At 38.5% G+C, this 18,244-nt stretch overlaps 1 protein-coding gene across 3 annotated transcripts; it reads left to right on the top strand.

The window, feature by feature from the left end:
• Positions 1-139: 139 nt before the first annotated feature.
• On the top strand, positions 140-10,052 carry LOC149654874 (uncharacterized). Of its 3 annotated transcripts, XM_089846568.1 has the most exons (9): positions 140-640; positions 712-914; positions 6,720-7,078; positions 7,167-7,424; positions 7,517-7,621; positions 7,695-7,811; positions 8,297-8,507; positions 8,648-8,810; positions 9,570-10,052. In XM_089846568.1, the coding sequence occupies exons 1-9, from the start codon at positions 258-260 to the stop codon at positions 9,628-9,630; spliced, it is 1,860 nt and encodes a 619-aa protein (XP_089702694.1). In that variant the 5' UTR covers positions 140-257; the 3' UTR covers positions 9,631-10,052. The 3 variants fall into 3 exon arrangements, with proteins under 3 accessions (XP_089702694.1, XP_089702693.1, XP_089702695.1); XM_089846567.1 differs by lacking the exon at positions 9,570-10,052 and having other exon boundaries at positions 8,648-8,926; XM_089846569.1 differs by lacking the exons at positions 140-640; positions 712-914; positions 9,570-10,052 and adding exons at positions 1,172-1,844; positions 3,719-3,873 and having other exon boundaries at positions 8,648-8,929.
• Positions 10,053-18,244: the final 8,192 nt, after the last annotated feature.

The following is an 18,244-nucleotide window of genomic DNA, read 5'->3' as shown; positions in this document are numbered from 1 at the left end:
TGATAATGTGAAGTATATATAGCGCGAGCAGCTTGCGTCGTGATCATGGTCGTGATCGAGTGGGCTATGGTTACGGGAACGGGGTTTATGGCACCAAGCAGACGACGTCAACTGGCACAAAAATGCCAAAGCTGCATTTGTGTCTTGTCGTCTTCGCGATGCGTGCCTTATAATTTAATTATAGACCGTTAAATTTAATTGACGATTGCGGTTGAGTAATGTTAGATTCCGGAAAAATCTTCGATATTTAATGGAAAATGTCAGAAGATTTCCTTTTACAAGAGTGGCACGACGTTGGTTTAAAATCCGATATTCCTACAGTAACAAATTCGGGCCTTGGTCAAGAGTCAAACGCGAATTACGCGACGGGGTCGATGCTTAGCGATAACAAGGAGGATAATTTTAACCATTTAGTTCAAGTTCAACAAAAAACGACGCTGGTTCCTACCATTAGAACGTTAAGTAGGCCGAAACACAGGACTAAAAGTGGAAATCTTCCTTTAAAAAGCAATGGTAGCTTAGCCATTAATTCTAACATGACTTCGAGCGAAGCGGCCAAATTATTAGACATTTCTTCAGATACGAGCGAATCCGATTTGAACTTAGAAATGCCCCCCAAAAGAAAAGTGCGCTTTAAAAGGTAAGATACTGAATTAATAACGTCTTTAAATTAAAACGAAGTTATTAATCGCGTTGCCTTTACGGTTATAGAAAATTTAGAGCATCCTCTCGTGGGAGCAACAAATCTAAAGCCGCTAATTCGCAAGATACCTCGTCTTGTTCGTCCTGTTACTGTTCAAACAGCTTGGCCTTATTCGGATTCCTAATTTTGGGAATTTGTTCCGTGACGCAAATTTGGTTTCATTATAATCTAAGTTCAAGAGTGGATGGAATTCAAAAGCAATACAATGCCAGTAAGTACTTTCATTTTTATAATAACACACAATTATAGTAGATAGGCTCTAAGAAATTGTCAAGGGCTCTTAATTATGTGAACCGAAATGTCACTATTTACTTGGGTTTTGTCAATATATAATTTTTGAATTGCTTTAAAAACATTGAACTTGTTGTTTACGAACATTGGTATAGCTTCCCGAGTAGTTTAATATATTCCCCCTGTAAGGCGGCGCAATGGACTAGCCCGTTGCCATAGTAACGATGCATCTCGCTCTCATTGCTTGCTCCGCAGTAGAGATAAGATTACAGGGTTATCAATGAAGTAATGGAGGTGTATTTTGAAATCAATTTGTCTTTAGTTTTTTCAAAATTATTAAGTAATCGGTTGAAGCGGAGTTTATTTAAGGCGTAAGTTAGGCTTAGCGTCACTGAAGCGCGATAGTTAGTGAAATTCCCGGTTATTTTTCAATGTTTACCAGTATTAAACTTCGTTCTTAAGCCTTGGCTCGTGTCGGAATTTAGGCCTAGGTTATTGCAATTGACTCGGAGACCTCATTAATCATGGATAAGTAGATTTCGATCTCGAAACGAATATTTAAATATAATTCTTATAGTTTTAGTTTAGAAATAAAGGCAAAATTAAGCCTTTTTAAATAGATTTTAATATTTAAAATTTTAGTTTAGTCTTAATTTGTTATTAGCTAGTTAAAACTGGATCCCGCTAGTCGGTTAGATGTGGCATTTAGAACTTGCAAAAAAATGAAAAAACGTAAAGAACTAGATGCCCTAGTTCAGGGGCAGAAACTAGGGAAACGCGTTGTCAATAAAAAACAGCAACCCAGATCGGAAAATAAAGTTTCGGCTCACCAATTATTGGGAAATGATAGCGAATCCTCCGATCTTGATGATTTTACCATCATTAACACTCAGAGAAGTAATGGAAAGAAGTAAGACAATTTCTATTACTCCATTTTGTCTTTTGAAACTTGATAAACGTGGCTGCTGTAACTCTTATTTGCCCTAAATCTTGGTTATAAAGTTGAGATAATCTAAAAATTAGCGCGTGTTTTAATAGTGGGATTAGATAAACACCTGTTATGGTTTTTGAGAACTTTCCTTCTAGAGTACTTGTAACTTGATTCTAAAAATACTAATCTAGAGATTAAGTTAATCTTTAATTATCTCTGAAATATTAACAACAAATGGCCTTAAATATATTATACCAATTAATTTTTAGTCACTTAACTTTAAAATCATACCTAACCGCGGAATTAGGTCATTTTAATGGACTATTGACATAATAGGGACTTGGCAATAGAGCTATCTCATAATCTCACGTGAATGCCTAAGTAAAACGTCACGGACTTAGTTTAGTTAGTGGGTGGCCATGTTGGATACCGCTTTGGTTAATCTATTGGCTATAAATAGCGCTGGTGACGTCACACCAAGGCTTCTGAGATAGTTCTATTCGGGCAAAGCTCTACCCACTGTCGCCATTCTGGTATTCTTTTAGAAGCTATTTCTCCCTAGTAAACTAGATATCCCTTCTCGCTAGTAAACTAGATATCCCTTCTCGCTAGTAAACTAGATATCCCTTCTCGCTAGTAAACTAGATATCCCTTCTCGCTAGTAAACTAGATATCCCTTCTCCCTAGTAAACTAGATATCCCTTCTCCCTAGTAAACTAGATATCCCTTCTCCCTAGTAAACTAGATATCCCTTCTCCCTAGTAAACTAGATATCCCTTCTCCCTAGTAAACTAGATATCCCTTCTCCCTAGTAAACTAGATATCTTTCTCCCTAGTAAACTAGATATCCCTTCTCCCTAGTAAACTAGATATCCCTTCTCCCTAGTAAACTAGATATCCCTTCTCCCTAGTAAACTAGATATCCCTTCTCCCTAGTAAACTAGATATCCCTTCTCCCTAGTAAACTAGATATCCCTTCTCCCTAGTAAACTAGATATCCCTTCTCCCTAGTAAACTAGATATCCCTTCTCGCTAGTAAACTAGATATCCCTTCTCCCTAGTAAACTAGATATCCCTTCTCCCTAGTAAACTAGATATCCCTTCTCCCTAGTAAACTAGATATCCCTTCTCCCTAGTAAACTAGATATCCCTTCTCCCTAGTAAACTAGATATCCCTTCTCGCTAGTAAACTAGATATCCCTTCTCGCTAGTAAACTAGATATCCCTTCTCCCTAGTAAACTAGATATCCCTTCTCCCTAGTAAACTAGATATCCCTTCTCCCTAGTAAACTAGATATCCCTTCTCCCTAGTAAACTAGATATCCCTTCTCCCTAGTAAACTAGATATCCCTTCTCCCTAGTAAACTAGATATCCCTTCTCCCTAGTAAACTAGATATCCCTTCTCCCTAGTAAACTAGATATCCCTTCTCCCTAGTAAACTAGATATCCCTTCTCCCTAGTAAACTAGATATCCCTTCTCCCTAGTAAACTAGATATCCCTTCTCGCTAGTAAACTAGATATCCCTTCTCCCTAGTAAACTAGATATCCCTTCTCCCTAGTAAACTAGATATCCCTTCTCCCTAGTAAACTAGATATCCCTTCTCCCTAGTAAACTAGATATCCCTTCTCCCTAGTAAACTAGATATCCCTTCTCCCTAGTAAACTAGATATCCCTTCTTGGTGGAAGTTAGAGTAAGCTTGCCTGGTGTAGTACTGCCAAGTCCCTAATTGGCAACATTTACGTCATCACCCCCATCCCCCTGTCGCCATATGGTAGTTGGTACTAAGGGGGCTTGGGTACCGCTTTGGTTTCTCTTTAACATACTCGGAACTATGGTTAATTTTCCAAAGGGGTGGTGCAACTTCGAATCTGTGCGCCGCTTCTTGTCTCCCACTCTGTCTTATGATTCTGGTCACCACTTTGATTGCCGCGCTTGGTACTATTCTTTGGCTACATCTGGGTTTACGAGAAGATCTAGACTTGATAAGAGCTCATCTACAGAAAGGTTAGAACCTACCGCGAACTATTTTAACCCCTTCGGGCTTTTGGGAAAGGGGGGGAGGGGGGGTTAATGTGAAAGTTCGTAGCACGAAGTAGAATTTAACAGTAGCATGGTTAATTTAACCCCTTGACAATTTCAATTGGTTGAGATTTAGTCTAAACATAAGTTTATAAGTGATATGTTCCATAAGTATGACACTTCCTACGCTTCGTAATGCTACTGAGATACTTGCAGCTCGAGTTAGTTTGAGCCAGAATTGACTACATCAGGGTTCATACAAACCTGGAAAACAGGGAAAACTCGGGGAAGTTAAAGAGTTGACGAGAAAACTCGGGCAGGGTTCATACAAACCTGGAAAACTCGGGGAAGTTAAAGAGTTGACGAGAAAACTCGGGCAGGGTTCATACAAACCTGGAAAACTCGGGGAAGTTAAAGAGTTGACGAGAAAACTCGGGCAGGGTTCATACAAACCTGGAAAAATCAGGGAAATAACTAGTTGACAAAAACCTCATGGAAAATTCACTGAAATTTCCAATTTTTAGCAAAATAGGCCTTTCTATAAATTATTTCGCGGGAGGGTACGAACGCCCTTCATCTCTGCTTTTTCCCCCGGCAACATTTTCTTTTCGCGGGAGGGAAGAATAGCCTTCATCTCTGCTTTTTCCCCCGGCAACATACGGATTTTATGTAAAGGCCTATTCAGGAAAATCAGGGAAATTTGCGTCAAACAGGGCCGAGTAATTAAGTAAAATGTTCGTGCACATACCCTCCATAGGATTAACATTACACTATACTTTGGAGGCTCGTAACTTTGGTTCTACTAGAGATACGGGGATGCCCTTTGAGTATGGTATAGTCAAATTTGTCCCCCATCCAACCATACTAAAAACGTAGGGCTACAACAAACAGGGGCGTAAACAAACAACCCACCCTCTCACTCGTTTTGCTAACCCACTTTTGATTTTTAACAATAAACTTTCGAGGCTCATAACTCTGGTTATATTAGAGATACGGAGATGTCCTTTGAGTATGTTATAGTCCAATTTGTCCCCCATCCAACCATACTTAAACATTAGGGCTACGACAAACAGGGGCCGAGATATTAAGCAAAATGTTCGAAAACATGCCATAGGAATAGCATCACACCCAACTTTGGAGGCTCATAACTCTGGTTCTACTAGAGATACCGGGATGTCCTTTGAGTATGTTATAGTCCAATTTGTCCCCCATCCAACCATACTTAAACATTGGGGCTACGACAAACAGGGGCCGAGTAATTAAAGGGTATGGGAATTTACAATTTCATATCATATTTTAGCACGAAAGTGGTATTATATTACACTTTCAAGTCTCTACTTTCAAAATATAAAGTTTTTAATATAATTGAACCAAAGTTTCTATTTTTAAAATCCATTGGAAAATCACGAAAACTCAGTTTCGATATATAAGTCATTTTGTCTTGTCGAGCTTGTTCGGTTGTTTTATGACATCACTGTGACGTTGAGGAAAAAAGCGCGGGAAAACGCACGAGCGCGAGCGCGAGGTATATGCTTCTCCCCTCTTTGTCTGATAGCGGAGAGAGAGGCACCATCTCGCGTGTGTGACGTCAAAAACAAGATCTCGCGTGTGTTACGTCAAAAACAAGATCTCGCGTGTGTGACGTCAAAAACAAGAAAACGTTGTAGCCTTTCTTAAAAAGTGGATTTTAAATAATTTCATATGAAGCATTTTCAAATGCATATTACCAAATAACTAGAAATCGGAGAATTAAAAGCTTGATATTTTTGAATTCACAGTAATTAATTCTATCTTTTGCTATATAAATCAGAGGTTTTTCAAACGAAGCTTCTCATACCCTTTAAGCAAAATGTTCGAAAACATGCCATAGGAATAGCATCACACCCAACTTTGGAGGCCTATAACTCTGGTTCTACTAGAGATACCGGGATGTCCTTTGAGTATGTTATAGTCCAATTTGTCCCCATCCAACCATACTATAAACTTAGGGATACGACAAACAGGGGCCGAGTGATTAAGCAAAACGTAAACAAACTTACCTCCCTCCATAGGAAAAGCGGTTCATTCAACCTTCGAGGCCTATAACTCTGATTCTACCAGAGATAGGGGGATGCCCTTTGAGTATATTATAGTCCAATTTGTCCCTCATCCTACTATACTAAAGGTTTGGGGTTGCGTCAAACAGAGGCCGAGAAATTAAGCGAAATATTCAAAAACATGCCATAGAAATAGCGTCACACCCAACTTTAGAGGCTCGTAACTCTGGTTCTACTAGAGATAGGGGGATGTCCTTTGAGTATGTTATAGTCCAATTTGTCCCCCATCCAACCATACTTAAAAAATTAGGGCTACGAAAAACAGGGGCCGAGTAATTAAGCAAAACGTAAACAAACAACCCCCTCCATAGGAATAGCATTACGCTAAACTTTGGAGGCTCGTAACTCTGAAAAATTCAGGGAAGTATGTGGGGGAAAAAAACCTGGAAATTTAGAATTTTCGGTGTAATTTAGGGAAATGAGGGAAATTTGTGAGGTTTTAGTAAGTTTGCTCCGAAGGGGTTGCTTCAACTATTAAAAAAAAACCCACTCCATATATGGGAAAAACTCGGGGAAATCCGTTTTTCAAAAGTTGCATGAACCCTGTACACGTGGTTTCGCAGTCCATCTTCCTATTTAGTGTGCATTAACAGCCCCACACCAGGCTTCACTTTCTATGAGCTACATGGGTGTCACTTGGTGACAAGCTCGCGGTAACCATTGACATTAAAACTTATGGAACGTGTCTTACGAAATTACGGTGTAAATTATAAAAAGGCAACTGTGTGTATATAGTTGAAGCTCAGAGTAAAGAAACACCGGAAGCCTTACACGATTACCACATTCAATTGAAAAATTTGGAGTTTAACGTTACTACCTTCGCGGAAGAGTTGAAGAAAATCAACTCCGAGATTGGTACTATTAACGAGGCCGTGCGCTTGTTAAAATCAACGACCGCTAGTCTGAAAGACAGTATAGCAGCCGCACCCGAGATCAAAACGTTGCCCAAAGATTTCACGGCTATCACTGAAAGTGTCGTCAATTTGGGGAGCAAAATCACCCAATTGGAATCAACTGTTAAAGAACTGAAAACGACCCAAAGTGGATTAAAAGATTCGGCCCAAACGCTACAGAAAGGACAAGACGAGTTGAAGGTAAATAGGCTTAGGCTTCGCGTCATTCAAGATGGCCACCGCACCCACTGTCACCCGTCTTAGTTCTGACCCCCGTCAACTTTTGTAGGTCAATGTAACGTCATTGATCCTATCGAAAGATGAGAGTTCATCGCGGAAGGAGACTGTGGTCAGTCCAACGGACGCGTCTTTTCGGGATGGTATCATGTCCTACGTTTATAAAGAGATTCACCACGTTCAAGAATCATTTGACGAATTGAACGCCACTTTGATGCCAAAGTTAAACAATATATCGGAATGGGGAAAGGATATTGCGGAAATGAATGATTCTCTAAATTGGGCCATGTCTGATTTGAATTCGCTACACGTGAGTCTTCTTGAAATTTAATTGATATTTGCGTAATTATTAATGAATTAATTAGTTCCGACTTCTTGAGTTATGAAATGATTTATTGGCAGGTTTTCGTTTATACAAACGTAACATCCATGTTGAGGCAAGTACAAAGTGGCGAAAGTCAACTCGATACTTTGCCAACTGTTGTTGAACAAACTGTTGTTAAAATTGTAAGCTTACAATTAGTAATCGGTACTTTCGTGTTTTTTTAAGTACTTGAATTATTAATTTATAATTTGGCAGTTAACCGAAGCTTTGAATAATAAAAGTTCCGACCCGACTGAAGTAGTAACCAATTGGAAGCAACTTTTACGTCAAGCTTATAAAATGGTCGTCCTCTACATTGATATTGTTAAAAAGGTAGGTTTTAGGCTTGAACAGTGGTCGGTTTTAGGCTTGAACAGTAGTCGGTTTTAGGCTTGAACAGTAGTCGGTTTTAGGCTTGAACAGTAGTCGGTTTTAGGCTTGAACAGTAGTCGGTTTTAGGCTTGAACAGTAGTCGGTTTTAGGCTTGAACAGTAGTCGGTTTTAGGCTTGAACAGTAGTCGGTTTTAGGCTTGAACAGTAGTCGGTTTTAGGCTTGAACAGTAGTCGGTTTTAGGCTTGAACAGTAGTCGGTTTTAGGCTTGAACAGTAGTCGGTTTTAGGCTTGAACAGTAGTCGGTTTTAGGCTTGAACAGTAGTCGGTTTTAGGCTTGAACAGTAGTCGGTTTTAGGCTTGAACAGTAGTCGGTTTTAGGCTTGAACAGTAGTCGGTTTTAGGCTTGAACAGTAGTCGGTTTTAGGCTTGAACAGTAGTCGGTTTTAGGCTTAATGGAAGTCGTTCGTTTGTATTTTCTTGTCAGCTTTCATTAAACCAGACTGTACCTGACGCTTCGAAACCCATTATGGAGAAGAATAGCTTCGTTGACCAAGCCTTGAATGACTTTGAACGCTTGAACGAAACTGTTCGCGAATTGGAGAGCCACGTCAGTCAACAGTCAACATTCCAATCGTCCGTTAACCAGTCCCTCACTCAATTACGAAACCAAATCAACTCATTCTCCATCCAATTAGGTAAGTAATTGCTCTCTCTTGGCCTTCTTCTATGTTTTTGGGGGTTGACTCGGGTGACAAGTGGGCCATTTGAGGGTGCAAAGTTTGGTGGTGAGAAAGAGTCTTTGTTCTCTTTCTTTGTTGGTTGGGTTCAATCTTAGCCTTGTTGAGGAGTGACCAGCACCAAACTATTAGTACATCCCAATCGTCCGAAACAACCGCTACAATTCCAACTACAAAAAAAGACACTCCGCCGCCTACAATATCATCGATGAAACTTAATAATAATAATCCAGCATCGAAACCCGTCCCGAAAGATCTCAGGTCTGTCCATTTCAATCACGTTTATTCTTACCTCTCGTACTTTTTCGCGCTTTCCTACGGTTGCTCCTACGTTGTCTTGACGCTTGGATTGCCATTTTAGAAATCTATTGACATTTTATTATTACAATTTGCTTTGAAATTATTTTAATTATCACGGGTTTTCCCGCATTTTTGACTTATGACGTATCACATTTTTGTTATAGTTAGTTTTAGTTGTCAGTCACGTGTTTTTATTTTAACGACGCGATTACGCGATATTGGACGTGTTTTACGGGCGCGATTTCGAGACATCGGTGTTAAAATTGCACGAAGAATTTATTACGTGATAGTTGCACGTTGCATTTCTGATCTGCTTATCACAAGATGTTGCTGTTGAGTTCTTTAAAGGTGTGTTCGATGCTTAATTTTGCTATTTTTATTAATATAAAATGAAAGGGGTAACCACTGCGGCTAAATGCCTTATCAACTTATTGCTATTTTCAATGGTGTGCTTATTCGTATTGGTGCTAATAGTAGTAGCGCTTTCGCTGTTAGGATCGCCTATTCTTGAGAATTGATTGACTTAGTAGTGAATTAACACTAAATTTGAAATTTCACTTAAAAATCTCGCTAATCGGTGAAACTTATTGCTTAAAACGATTTTGCATGGTTAAGTCATGGCCCTTTTGCGTGTTTTAGTGGTTACGCCTTTGCAGGTTTGCCGCACTTTCCAATTTAAGTTCCGTAATAATAATGAAATTTCAAATAATTTAATTGCAGAAATTCAAATGATTCGAACGAAAAAACGAGAATTTTGAAACGAGCCTTGGGTGGAATTTAAAAATATTACATTCGGTTTTATTCCTTATTAAGGTAATTTTATAATCACGATCCCGTAATATAGGCCTACTTAATAGATCTCCCATTGGGCGCTGGGGCTGCGGCTGTACGAGTCACGTGAATTATCGCTAAGCCTTTGCCAAATTGCCTAGAGTTAGTGTTAGTGTTAGTTCACCAAAGATAATTTTAATGAAAGACTCAAATTAATTTCCCTAAATAGATTTTTAGTTGTTTAAGTTTGATAATTTGTGATAAAATTATATTGTTATATATAATATGGGAAATTAAAAATTACGTTAATTTAGTTAGGCCTTGGCTTAATTTTAATTAGGTATGCACGTTGATATTAATAGACTCTTTTTAGCCAATTTAGGACTAAGTTTAATTGGGATTAATTTGAAGACGAACTCGTACAGCCCAAAACAGCCACTAATAAGTTATTTAATCACAATTTATTTAAAGTTAATCGAAATTAAAAATAAATTAAATGTTTATATCGAGTAAATTTTTCTAAAAACAAACAAAGCAGCTATTTAGGTTAGGGATATTAATTAATTTTTTTTAAGTTAATTATAATTAAGATGTTTATTGTACATATCTTTTAAAGCACACGTACACTTTGTTAACTAAAACACCCGACCCGAATCCCTTCATTCTTACCTACCTACAATATTTTAAATTTCAAAATATATTGAACAAAATGTCTAAAATGCCAATTTCCATAAACAACAACAACTCTTTGTAAATATTATCTTAGAAGACTTATTCGTACTAAAACTTAGGAAAATGTTTTAACGAAACGACAAGAACTCTTTCCATATAAAAAAGCAAAGAATGTTTTGCTTATTTTTAGTTAGCGCTAAAAAATAAAGCTCAAGTTTTCGCCCAGCTGTAATATTTTTTGCCCGAAAAATCTTTGTATATTACTTTTTCTAGGAATAAAACTTTTGATTCCATTCAAAATTACACTTGAAATGGTTTTTTCTTTACTCGTGTTTTGGTTGGGGGGGGGGGAATTATATTACGGGTGGGTTCCGGGAAGGACCGGACAAGAAAAAAATTATTCTAACTTGAATTTGACGAAAAACCAATTTTCTAAGGTTATTTTGCTTGGTACAATGGGTTAAAATTAGTACTGGTAACGGCATGAAGGTGTAGGCCAACCCAGGGCCATTGTCAAGGTTTAGGTAAGCCCCTGATTCTGTCAAGAACACGAAAATCTAACGCGAAAAATTCCCGCATTCAAGGACATACCCCCCCCCGCGCTATCGTCAAGGTTTAGGCCAACCCCTTAATACTGTCAAGAAGGACACGACCGAGGACGGTCGATAAACGCTATGTTGAGTTCTATCGATTTACAATACGTTGCCAAAGTCAACCTAAATACCTCTAAATATTTACGTGTTTGAACATTAAGTTCTTCACGAAATTCCTTATCTAACCCTAATTTAATTTAATTGAACTTAATTTTATGGGAACGTAATAAATTATCTCCGCGAACCCAGATGGCGAGCGGGTTTCCAGTAAACCCAACGAACCTATATCCTTCATCTTCCCCTTGCTTTCCCTATTCTCTTTGTCCAATAATACAACGCTAGGCGATCAACTAAAGGGCATGGTGATTTTTTTTAAACCAACCCTAACCACCATTACCACCTTCTAATTATAATGAATTAGATTATAAAATTTAGTTTTTGGTACAAAGGTTAGCGAATGACGAATGAAATTTTGGTACAATGTAAATTGTAATTGCGTCGCAGTCTTTAGAAAAATATTTCTTTCTTAGAATAAGTTTCGTTTGTTTTTTTGGTAACCCCTTCTGGCCTAGCTTGTCAAATACTTTTAGACTTATTTCAGTACATAGCAGCGGGTACAAGAGCGCGAACCTTTTAAGCTAATAACTGGCGTATAACATCTAGAAGTCAAACTTAGTCAAAGTCAATAGCTTAAGCTTCTCTCGTCTCTTCGGTTCGTTCCCTTCCCTTTGGAGGTTATTAGAGAGCCTTTGGCCCTTCTGTTCTTTGCCTCTTTAACGAGGTTAATCCTCTAGTAACGAAAACCTTTCTCGCGCCATGCCTCGGTCCGACCTCGTAAATCATTTCCTATCTCGCCCTTTGAAGGCCAATTAACAACTTAACGTTGCTGCCTTGATAGATTATGACGGCGTTTAGCCTTAAGGCTGATTTACATGGTTTCTAAAAATCTGCTTGTGCGTGAACTTTTCGCTAGTGTCAGAGCTCGAGATTTTTTTATTTACGTTTTTACAGGCTCAAGCGCAAGCTTCAAGCATTTTGATTTACATGCTTTTAAAGAAATATTTTAAGATGTAACTTGAAATTGTTAAGATTTTCGTTAAGCCTAATGTTTCAAACTTTTTTTAAGCCTAATTTTTGAAAATTTTGTTAAGCCTGATTTTATAAATAATGTGTTTGGCCTAATTATTTAAATATGTGTTAAGACTATATAGCAGGAACTAATATCCAGTGAAAATTTAGTCAAAATGATAAAAAACTGAATTTTCATTGATGGCGGTAGGTTTTTTTTGGCGCTTGCTAGAAAAAAACCAAATTCGTTTTGGTTGTGGATTGAGCTTGTTAAAAATCAAACCAAGGAACAAGCGAAGCTACAAGCAGTCATGTAAATGGCCGAGCTTGAGCTTGTGCAGAAAAGATTTAAAATATTTCAAGCTAAATCCTGTTTTTACGAGCTACAATCGTGCATGTAAATGAGCCTTTAGGCCCTAAGCGTCAGGCCCCCGCTTTTTGCCCGAACCGAAGACGCCCGCCTTAAGGCCTTAATTTGATTATCACCCTATTATCTTTATCACTTTTCCTCGGATGTAAACTTTCATAAATAATCTGAAAGTCATAAGTACGCGTCGCGTAAACTAGATTGTAATGATTACCGTTTCTTTTTTGGAATTTAAAGTTACGGTACTTCCGGTTGATACGTTGCTTATAATGGAAAGTAGTTGTTAAAAAGGAGCGGATTGAAAGCTTGGCAAAAGAAACACTGAAGCCTAGGCGGCGGCACTGAGTTGGGTAGTTTTGAGTAATCTCTATAAATCACTAAGTAAACTTTACTTATACTTATTATATTCTGCATTTGGTGCTGCGTATTTTTTTTTCGAAGGGGTACTTAAGCTTGTAATAAATATATTATACCTTTAACAAATCTGTTTTAAAAATTCCCCATCAAATAGCCCTTCCAACGCTAGTCTTAAAATATCTCAAGGAAACTGCTAGTGATTTGATGAAAATTTTAACGAATGTGAACGCGACTTGGTTTTGAGTGTTGTAATGGAGGGGTAAAGGGGAAGGGGGAATAAGAGAGCAGTTTGAATTTGTATTCCGAGTGACCCGTAAAGTCAAAATGGTCTCCTCTTACCTCTGCGAAGACAATCCTGTCGTTAAATTTACATGTCTGTAGCTAGAAGCTGAGCTAATGCCTTATGACAGGACCCTCTTACCAGCGGCGGCGGCCGGCGCTGCTGCTCCGATTTCAGTCCAAACCTTCTTCCCCTCCCCCACCATCTCTTTTTGTCTTTATTTCGACTTATATCCGAGCACCCACCCTATAAGGGACTTATATCGGCTATTTCTTCGCTAGGAATGTACCTCATTTTCTCACGAATCTCGAGATATTTAAAAATAAGTGTTAGCAACTTAGTACATGGTCTATAAACCGCGACCCATTTAAACTTTATTGACATTGGAGAGCCATAAGAACGTGCTAATCTCAAGTGGCTTCAAACGATTTAAGACTGCGCGATGACATTTTGTAGTTTGGTTTTCAGGGGCTGCTTGAATACATTCACGCTTTTACCAATAGTAGCGCAAGCTGTTGTAGCCGCGAACGGAATTTTGGAAAAGCCCCAATAGGTCGCGTGAAATCCGAGTGTCAGATCTATAAGGGTAATACTCCTAAAGCGCTATGCTCTCTATAAACTATACTATCGTATAAGACTTGCAAATTCCTTAGAACTACAAATTCCTACCAGGGCTACTTTAGGCAATTTTCTAAGTAATAATGTGTACCAGCGCCTCTAGAAATTTTTACACTGCCGCGCTTTCATGTCCAAGGCGAAGCTAACTTATAGGGGCCAACCTTTAACATTAATTTTCCATAGAACGCCTGTAGAAATGTTTACACTGCCGCACACCAATGTTCAGGGCGAAGCTAGCATCTAGGGGCAATCAATAACTTTAATTTCCCATAGAACGCCTGTACAAATGTTTACACTGCTGCACAGCCATGTTTACAAGCTGAAACTGTTAAAATGTCATTGTTTTCTGCTGGCAGTTGTTTAAAACCAACCAAATTGGTACTTAAATAAACAAACAAATACATAGTGTTTATACTACATTATACAAGCTACAAACCTAAGCCCAACTGAAAACAACTTATTTTGAAACGGTGCTAGCCTTTTACATTTTGATAATCTTATTATACCAGAGTCTGAAATCGAAAAAAAAAAAAAAGATTTACATAGAAAAACAATATTCCCTTAAAAAACAAATTCCATCTTCTTCCGAAGAGCCTATATTTCTCTCTAGCTGGCACGCAAATTGGACAGGGTGTATGGCGTTTTAGGGTGTCTGTCACCCTCAGCGAGCTTTCCTAAAGTGCATATTTCTCGCATTAAGGACCCCTGGTTTTGAAAATCGACAAGCCAAGGCTTAACTTTTAGACTGATGCATTTAGGGACAGTGAAACCTTTTTTTATAACTATAAAAAAAAAGAAATTTAAAAAAAGGTTTGGTGACATACTATGGGAGGTTCCACTCGCTCAAAGTTTGGACTAAATCGTCCGCTCTTTCTCTCACACACTCTTGTAGGGTCCCCCACTCGGATTTCGAAAGGTTTTTAGGGCAGTCGTTTTTTAGCAATGACGCGCTCTCTCGCTAAAGGACAAAAAAAGGCGCGGAGCAATGAAGTAAAGACCACTTTACTCGGGGTAAAAATAGAGACTTTTGGGTGGCAAACGTTTTCTAAGTGGTGCTGGAGGGAGGGAGACATTCAGTGACACTATCTCTGAGGAGCCTAAAAGCCTATGAAAAAACTAACATCTACGCTATTATATCTATATTTAAAGAAATCACTACTTTTTTGACTCGTGGCCTCGATTTACACTGTTTTTTAAGGGGTTTTTTTGGCGATAGGATGATGGGGTCTGTATTCAGTCGATACTATAGAAAAGAATGTTAAACAACTCTCATAGCCAATGGATCAATATTTTAAAAACTTGATATTGCCCCAAGTTCTTGGGGTATTGTATTTATTTGCTAGACAAGGGCTTAGGATTAACTTTGTAATGACATATCACTGGAGTCAGGCAATATTTAGGAAAGTTATGGGCACTAATTTAAATTAGAGAAGTCATCACTAACCTAGAGAATGAGATGCACCAACTTATCTACTATCCAATGCTACTAAAAACACATTTTATTTATGGTGAAAAACAATGTATTTTTAGCTTATTGCAAAATGAGCGTGGTCTATCGTTTACCCCCTATGTATGTACCTATATATAATTCCTTTATTTGTCGACAGGGGTCGGAAGTATTTCACTCCGTTTGTCTTATGGTAGGGGGTCAAGAATAGGGTTGTGTCGGGGTTGATCCTCCAATCTGGCCCTTAACACTCGTTCCCTCGCTATCAGTCACAATCTACTTACGGCAGATGGATGGGGCACTAGCCCCCTCCCCCCAAAGGAAGGGGGAATGTAGATCCCTCTCTGCTGCTTTGAAGAGGATGAATTGAGGGAAAGACAAAAAGAACACCAAGAGGGTGCAAAAAAAAAAACACGAGCACCCTCTCGCGTCGTGTATAAGAATAAATCAACCGCAAATACAACCTTTAGATTGTAGTTCAAATAATAGTAGCGGGGTCGCGTAACTGGCGTTCGAGGAGCTGAGTGTGGGGTCTCCTTTATTGGAGAGGGGTCACCATACTATTTATGTAGGAAAGCAAAAAATACCTTTTATTTTTATTACATAATCTAATGTATATTAATTTGACATAATTTCTTATTTAGAATAAGGCTTAAAGCGGTTGCAAATTAAGTTCATAATTATGCTTACTTCTACGTCTTGATTTTAACGCGTTTTTCCAGAACCAAGTGGTTCTTTCACTTCCGGTTAAGTATGTTCAGATATGAAAATACTTAAACGCGCTCCTTGCAAGCGATTGTTTGAATCTTTGGTATAGCGGATTAGCAGACCCTAGAGACTTTAACGCGTAGCGAACTTTTCTTGGCTGTACCATACACCAAGGAGCTAGGGTTCCCAAAAGCAGCGTGCTGTACAAATGGTTGGTTCTCTTCTTTCCCGGTGGCCGCGAGGGTCCTTCGGTGGTGGTGGTGGTTCATCCTTCGTTCTTGAAGGGCGAGGAAGATGAAATGGGAAGCGATCAAGGCGACACCTGCTGATAAATCAGCGTAACACGACCTTAGGGAGGGCGAAAGGTTCACTAGGTTTTTCCACATGCAGATTTACGGGCGCGCCGAGCCGCCAACGGATCTAGAAAAACCTTTTTATGGTTGTTAGCCACCAGAGCGATTGCGCCCTCCTTCCTTTGCCCCCGCTTATTTTTCCCGCCAAACAACGCGCCCGGGAATTGCTTCATTGTTTTATTGCACGCCATTTCCCCTTACCCCCCCTTCCGTCTCGCGTTACCTAAGCTTTGATCGGGCTGTAGCTTCAGAACATTTTTGGGTACCCAATATATATTTTTTATCGCTTTATTGTTACGGGTTGTATTAGTGGTTTTTACAGTTTGATGGCTGACCAGGGGCCACTCAGTTCACGCTTTACAAAGATCTCTTTTATACGGAATTGGATTGGCAATTTTGGTTTGGTTTTTTTTAACGGTGACTTGATATCTTTATTGCAGTGGCTCTTTAAAAGCTTGTTCTCATGGTTTCCTCTTTAACCATATTTTCAACCTTTTCAGGGTTGCCACGGGTCAGGGAAAAAGTCAGGGAATTTAAAAATAGGCCCAAAAGGTCAGGGGAAAGTCAGGGAATTTTAAAAATTTCAGAAAAGTCAGGGAATTTGATTTTAGTGGGTAAAATTTCTGGGTGATAAGTCTTTATTGAAAGAGTAATGAAAGTTTCTCCTCATCCTCTCTTCTTAACACAGAGTGAACTCTAGAGAAATCCTTAAAAATGCTGTCTAGAATTGTTTTTATAAAGTAATTGCCTTTAAAAAAATCTCTTAGACTGTTAGTTGAAATGTTTCTTAATCATTTTGGTGCAACAAATACATTGGGAAACTTAATGTAGATCGAGTTTATTTAATTATAAGCACTTAGAACGTGCTGTAAACATTCACACTTTCGGCCTAAAAAGGTCAGGGAAAATCTAAGAAAAAGGTCAGGGAATTTGGTTCTGAAAATTCCGTGGCAACCCTGCAAAGTTTTGTTTCACGTATTGTAGAAGCCGTTCGTTCTGGGCGTTGATTGTCAGTCAGTGATACGATCCATACACGAATGTATCCAAAAATATTCCTAAAAAAAATTCCTTCCCTTAACGGTATCTCCATATTCGTATCAGTTCAGGGGAAATTTTGAAGCGATATCCGTCTAAGCGAACGGAAATTTCCCCTATTTTTGATATAATCCGTGTTGGTCAAAATATTCCCATACTTTTGGTTTATGCATGAGCTTGGGGTGATGTCCTTTTCTCCGTTCAACCCCGCTTGCCTCCCAAATCCGGTCAATATGTTAATATTATCGAAGACCCAACAACGAGCAAAAATCGGAATACAAAAAAAAATATCGATACATTTTCGAGGCGTGCTTATATTATTTTGAATTTCATACGTTTTTTTGCAAAGAAGCTCTCCCCATCTCTCCCCTTTTTTTGGCGTATTATCCATAGTTCAAACTTTCAAAAATATGATAAAACTTTTTAGAGAAATTTTGAATAATATCATTTAAGAAGGGTGAGGAGTACAACCTTAAAAAGAGTAAGATTTGAGTGCAAAAAATATCGGTTTTCTAATTGAAAATTTATTCATTCTAACATTGGGTTACCTGGAGGAACACAATTTTGCTCTAGGCGTTATAACTTTAACTCTTTAATCCTTTAAGTACGTGATAGCCCCAATTCATATGACCCTTTCACACTGATACCTAAAACTAAGGGTTACAAGTAACAATCGGGTCTGGCGTAATTATGCCAATAAGAATACCATCCTGAAAGAAAATGGCGTCTCCAAAATTTCTAACTCGCCGCGCTCATTTTAAAATAATGTACCAATGAAGATAAAATGACAGAATAAATAATACCAAAACAACTCAACGCACACGTGCATGTAATGAAGTTTTGAAATTCTACTATGAATATTTCATGACGGTAAACTAAATCTTTTCTTAAAAAGCTTGAACAAAATTTGTCCCAAAAATACATTTTTTGATATAAAATTTATCCGTATATGACTCCCACGCGTGCCCCCGTTAAGAATAGAAAGAGACCTCTGAAAAGACAAAATACAAAATGAAAACGATATAGCGGTTGAACCAATAGTTACAACAGAAGCGTGACTCTGCCCCTGAGGGTTAAAGACAAATACGTGGGGCTCGAACCCCCCTCCGTAAATCCCGCTCTATTG

This window comes from Phalangium opilio, unplaced genomic scaffold (assembly GCF_054372755.1).
Source record: "Phalangium opilio isolate 3A_F unplaced genomic scaffold, DU_Popi_V2 ptg000079l_1, whole genome shotgun sequence".
Classification (NCBI taxonomy): domain Eukaryota; kingdom Metazoa; phylum Arthropoda; class Arachnida; order Opiliones; family Phalangiidae; genus Phalangium; species Phalangium opilio.
Note: the sequence above shows the minus strand (reverse complement) of the source record. Positions and strands in the feature narration are given on the sequence as shown.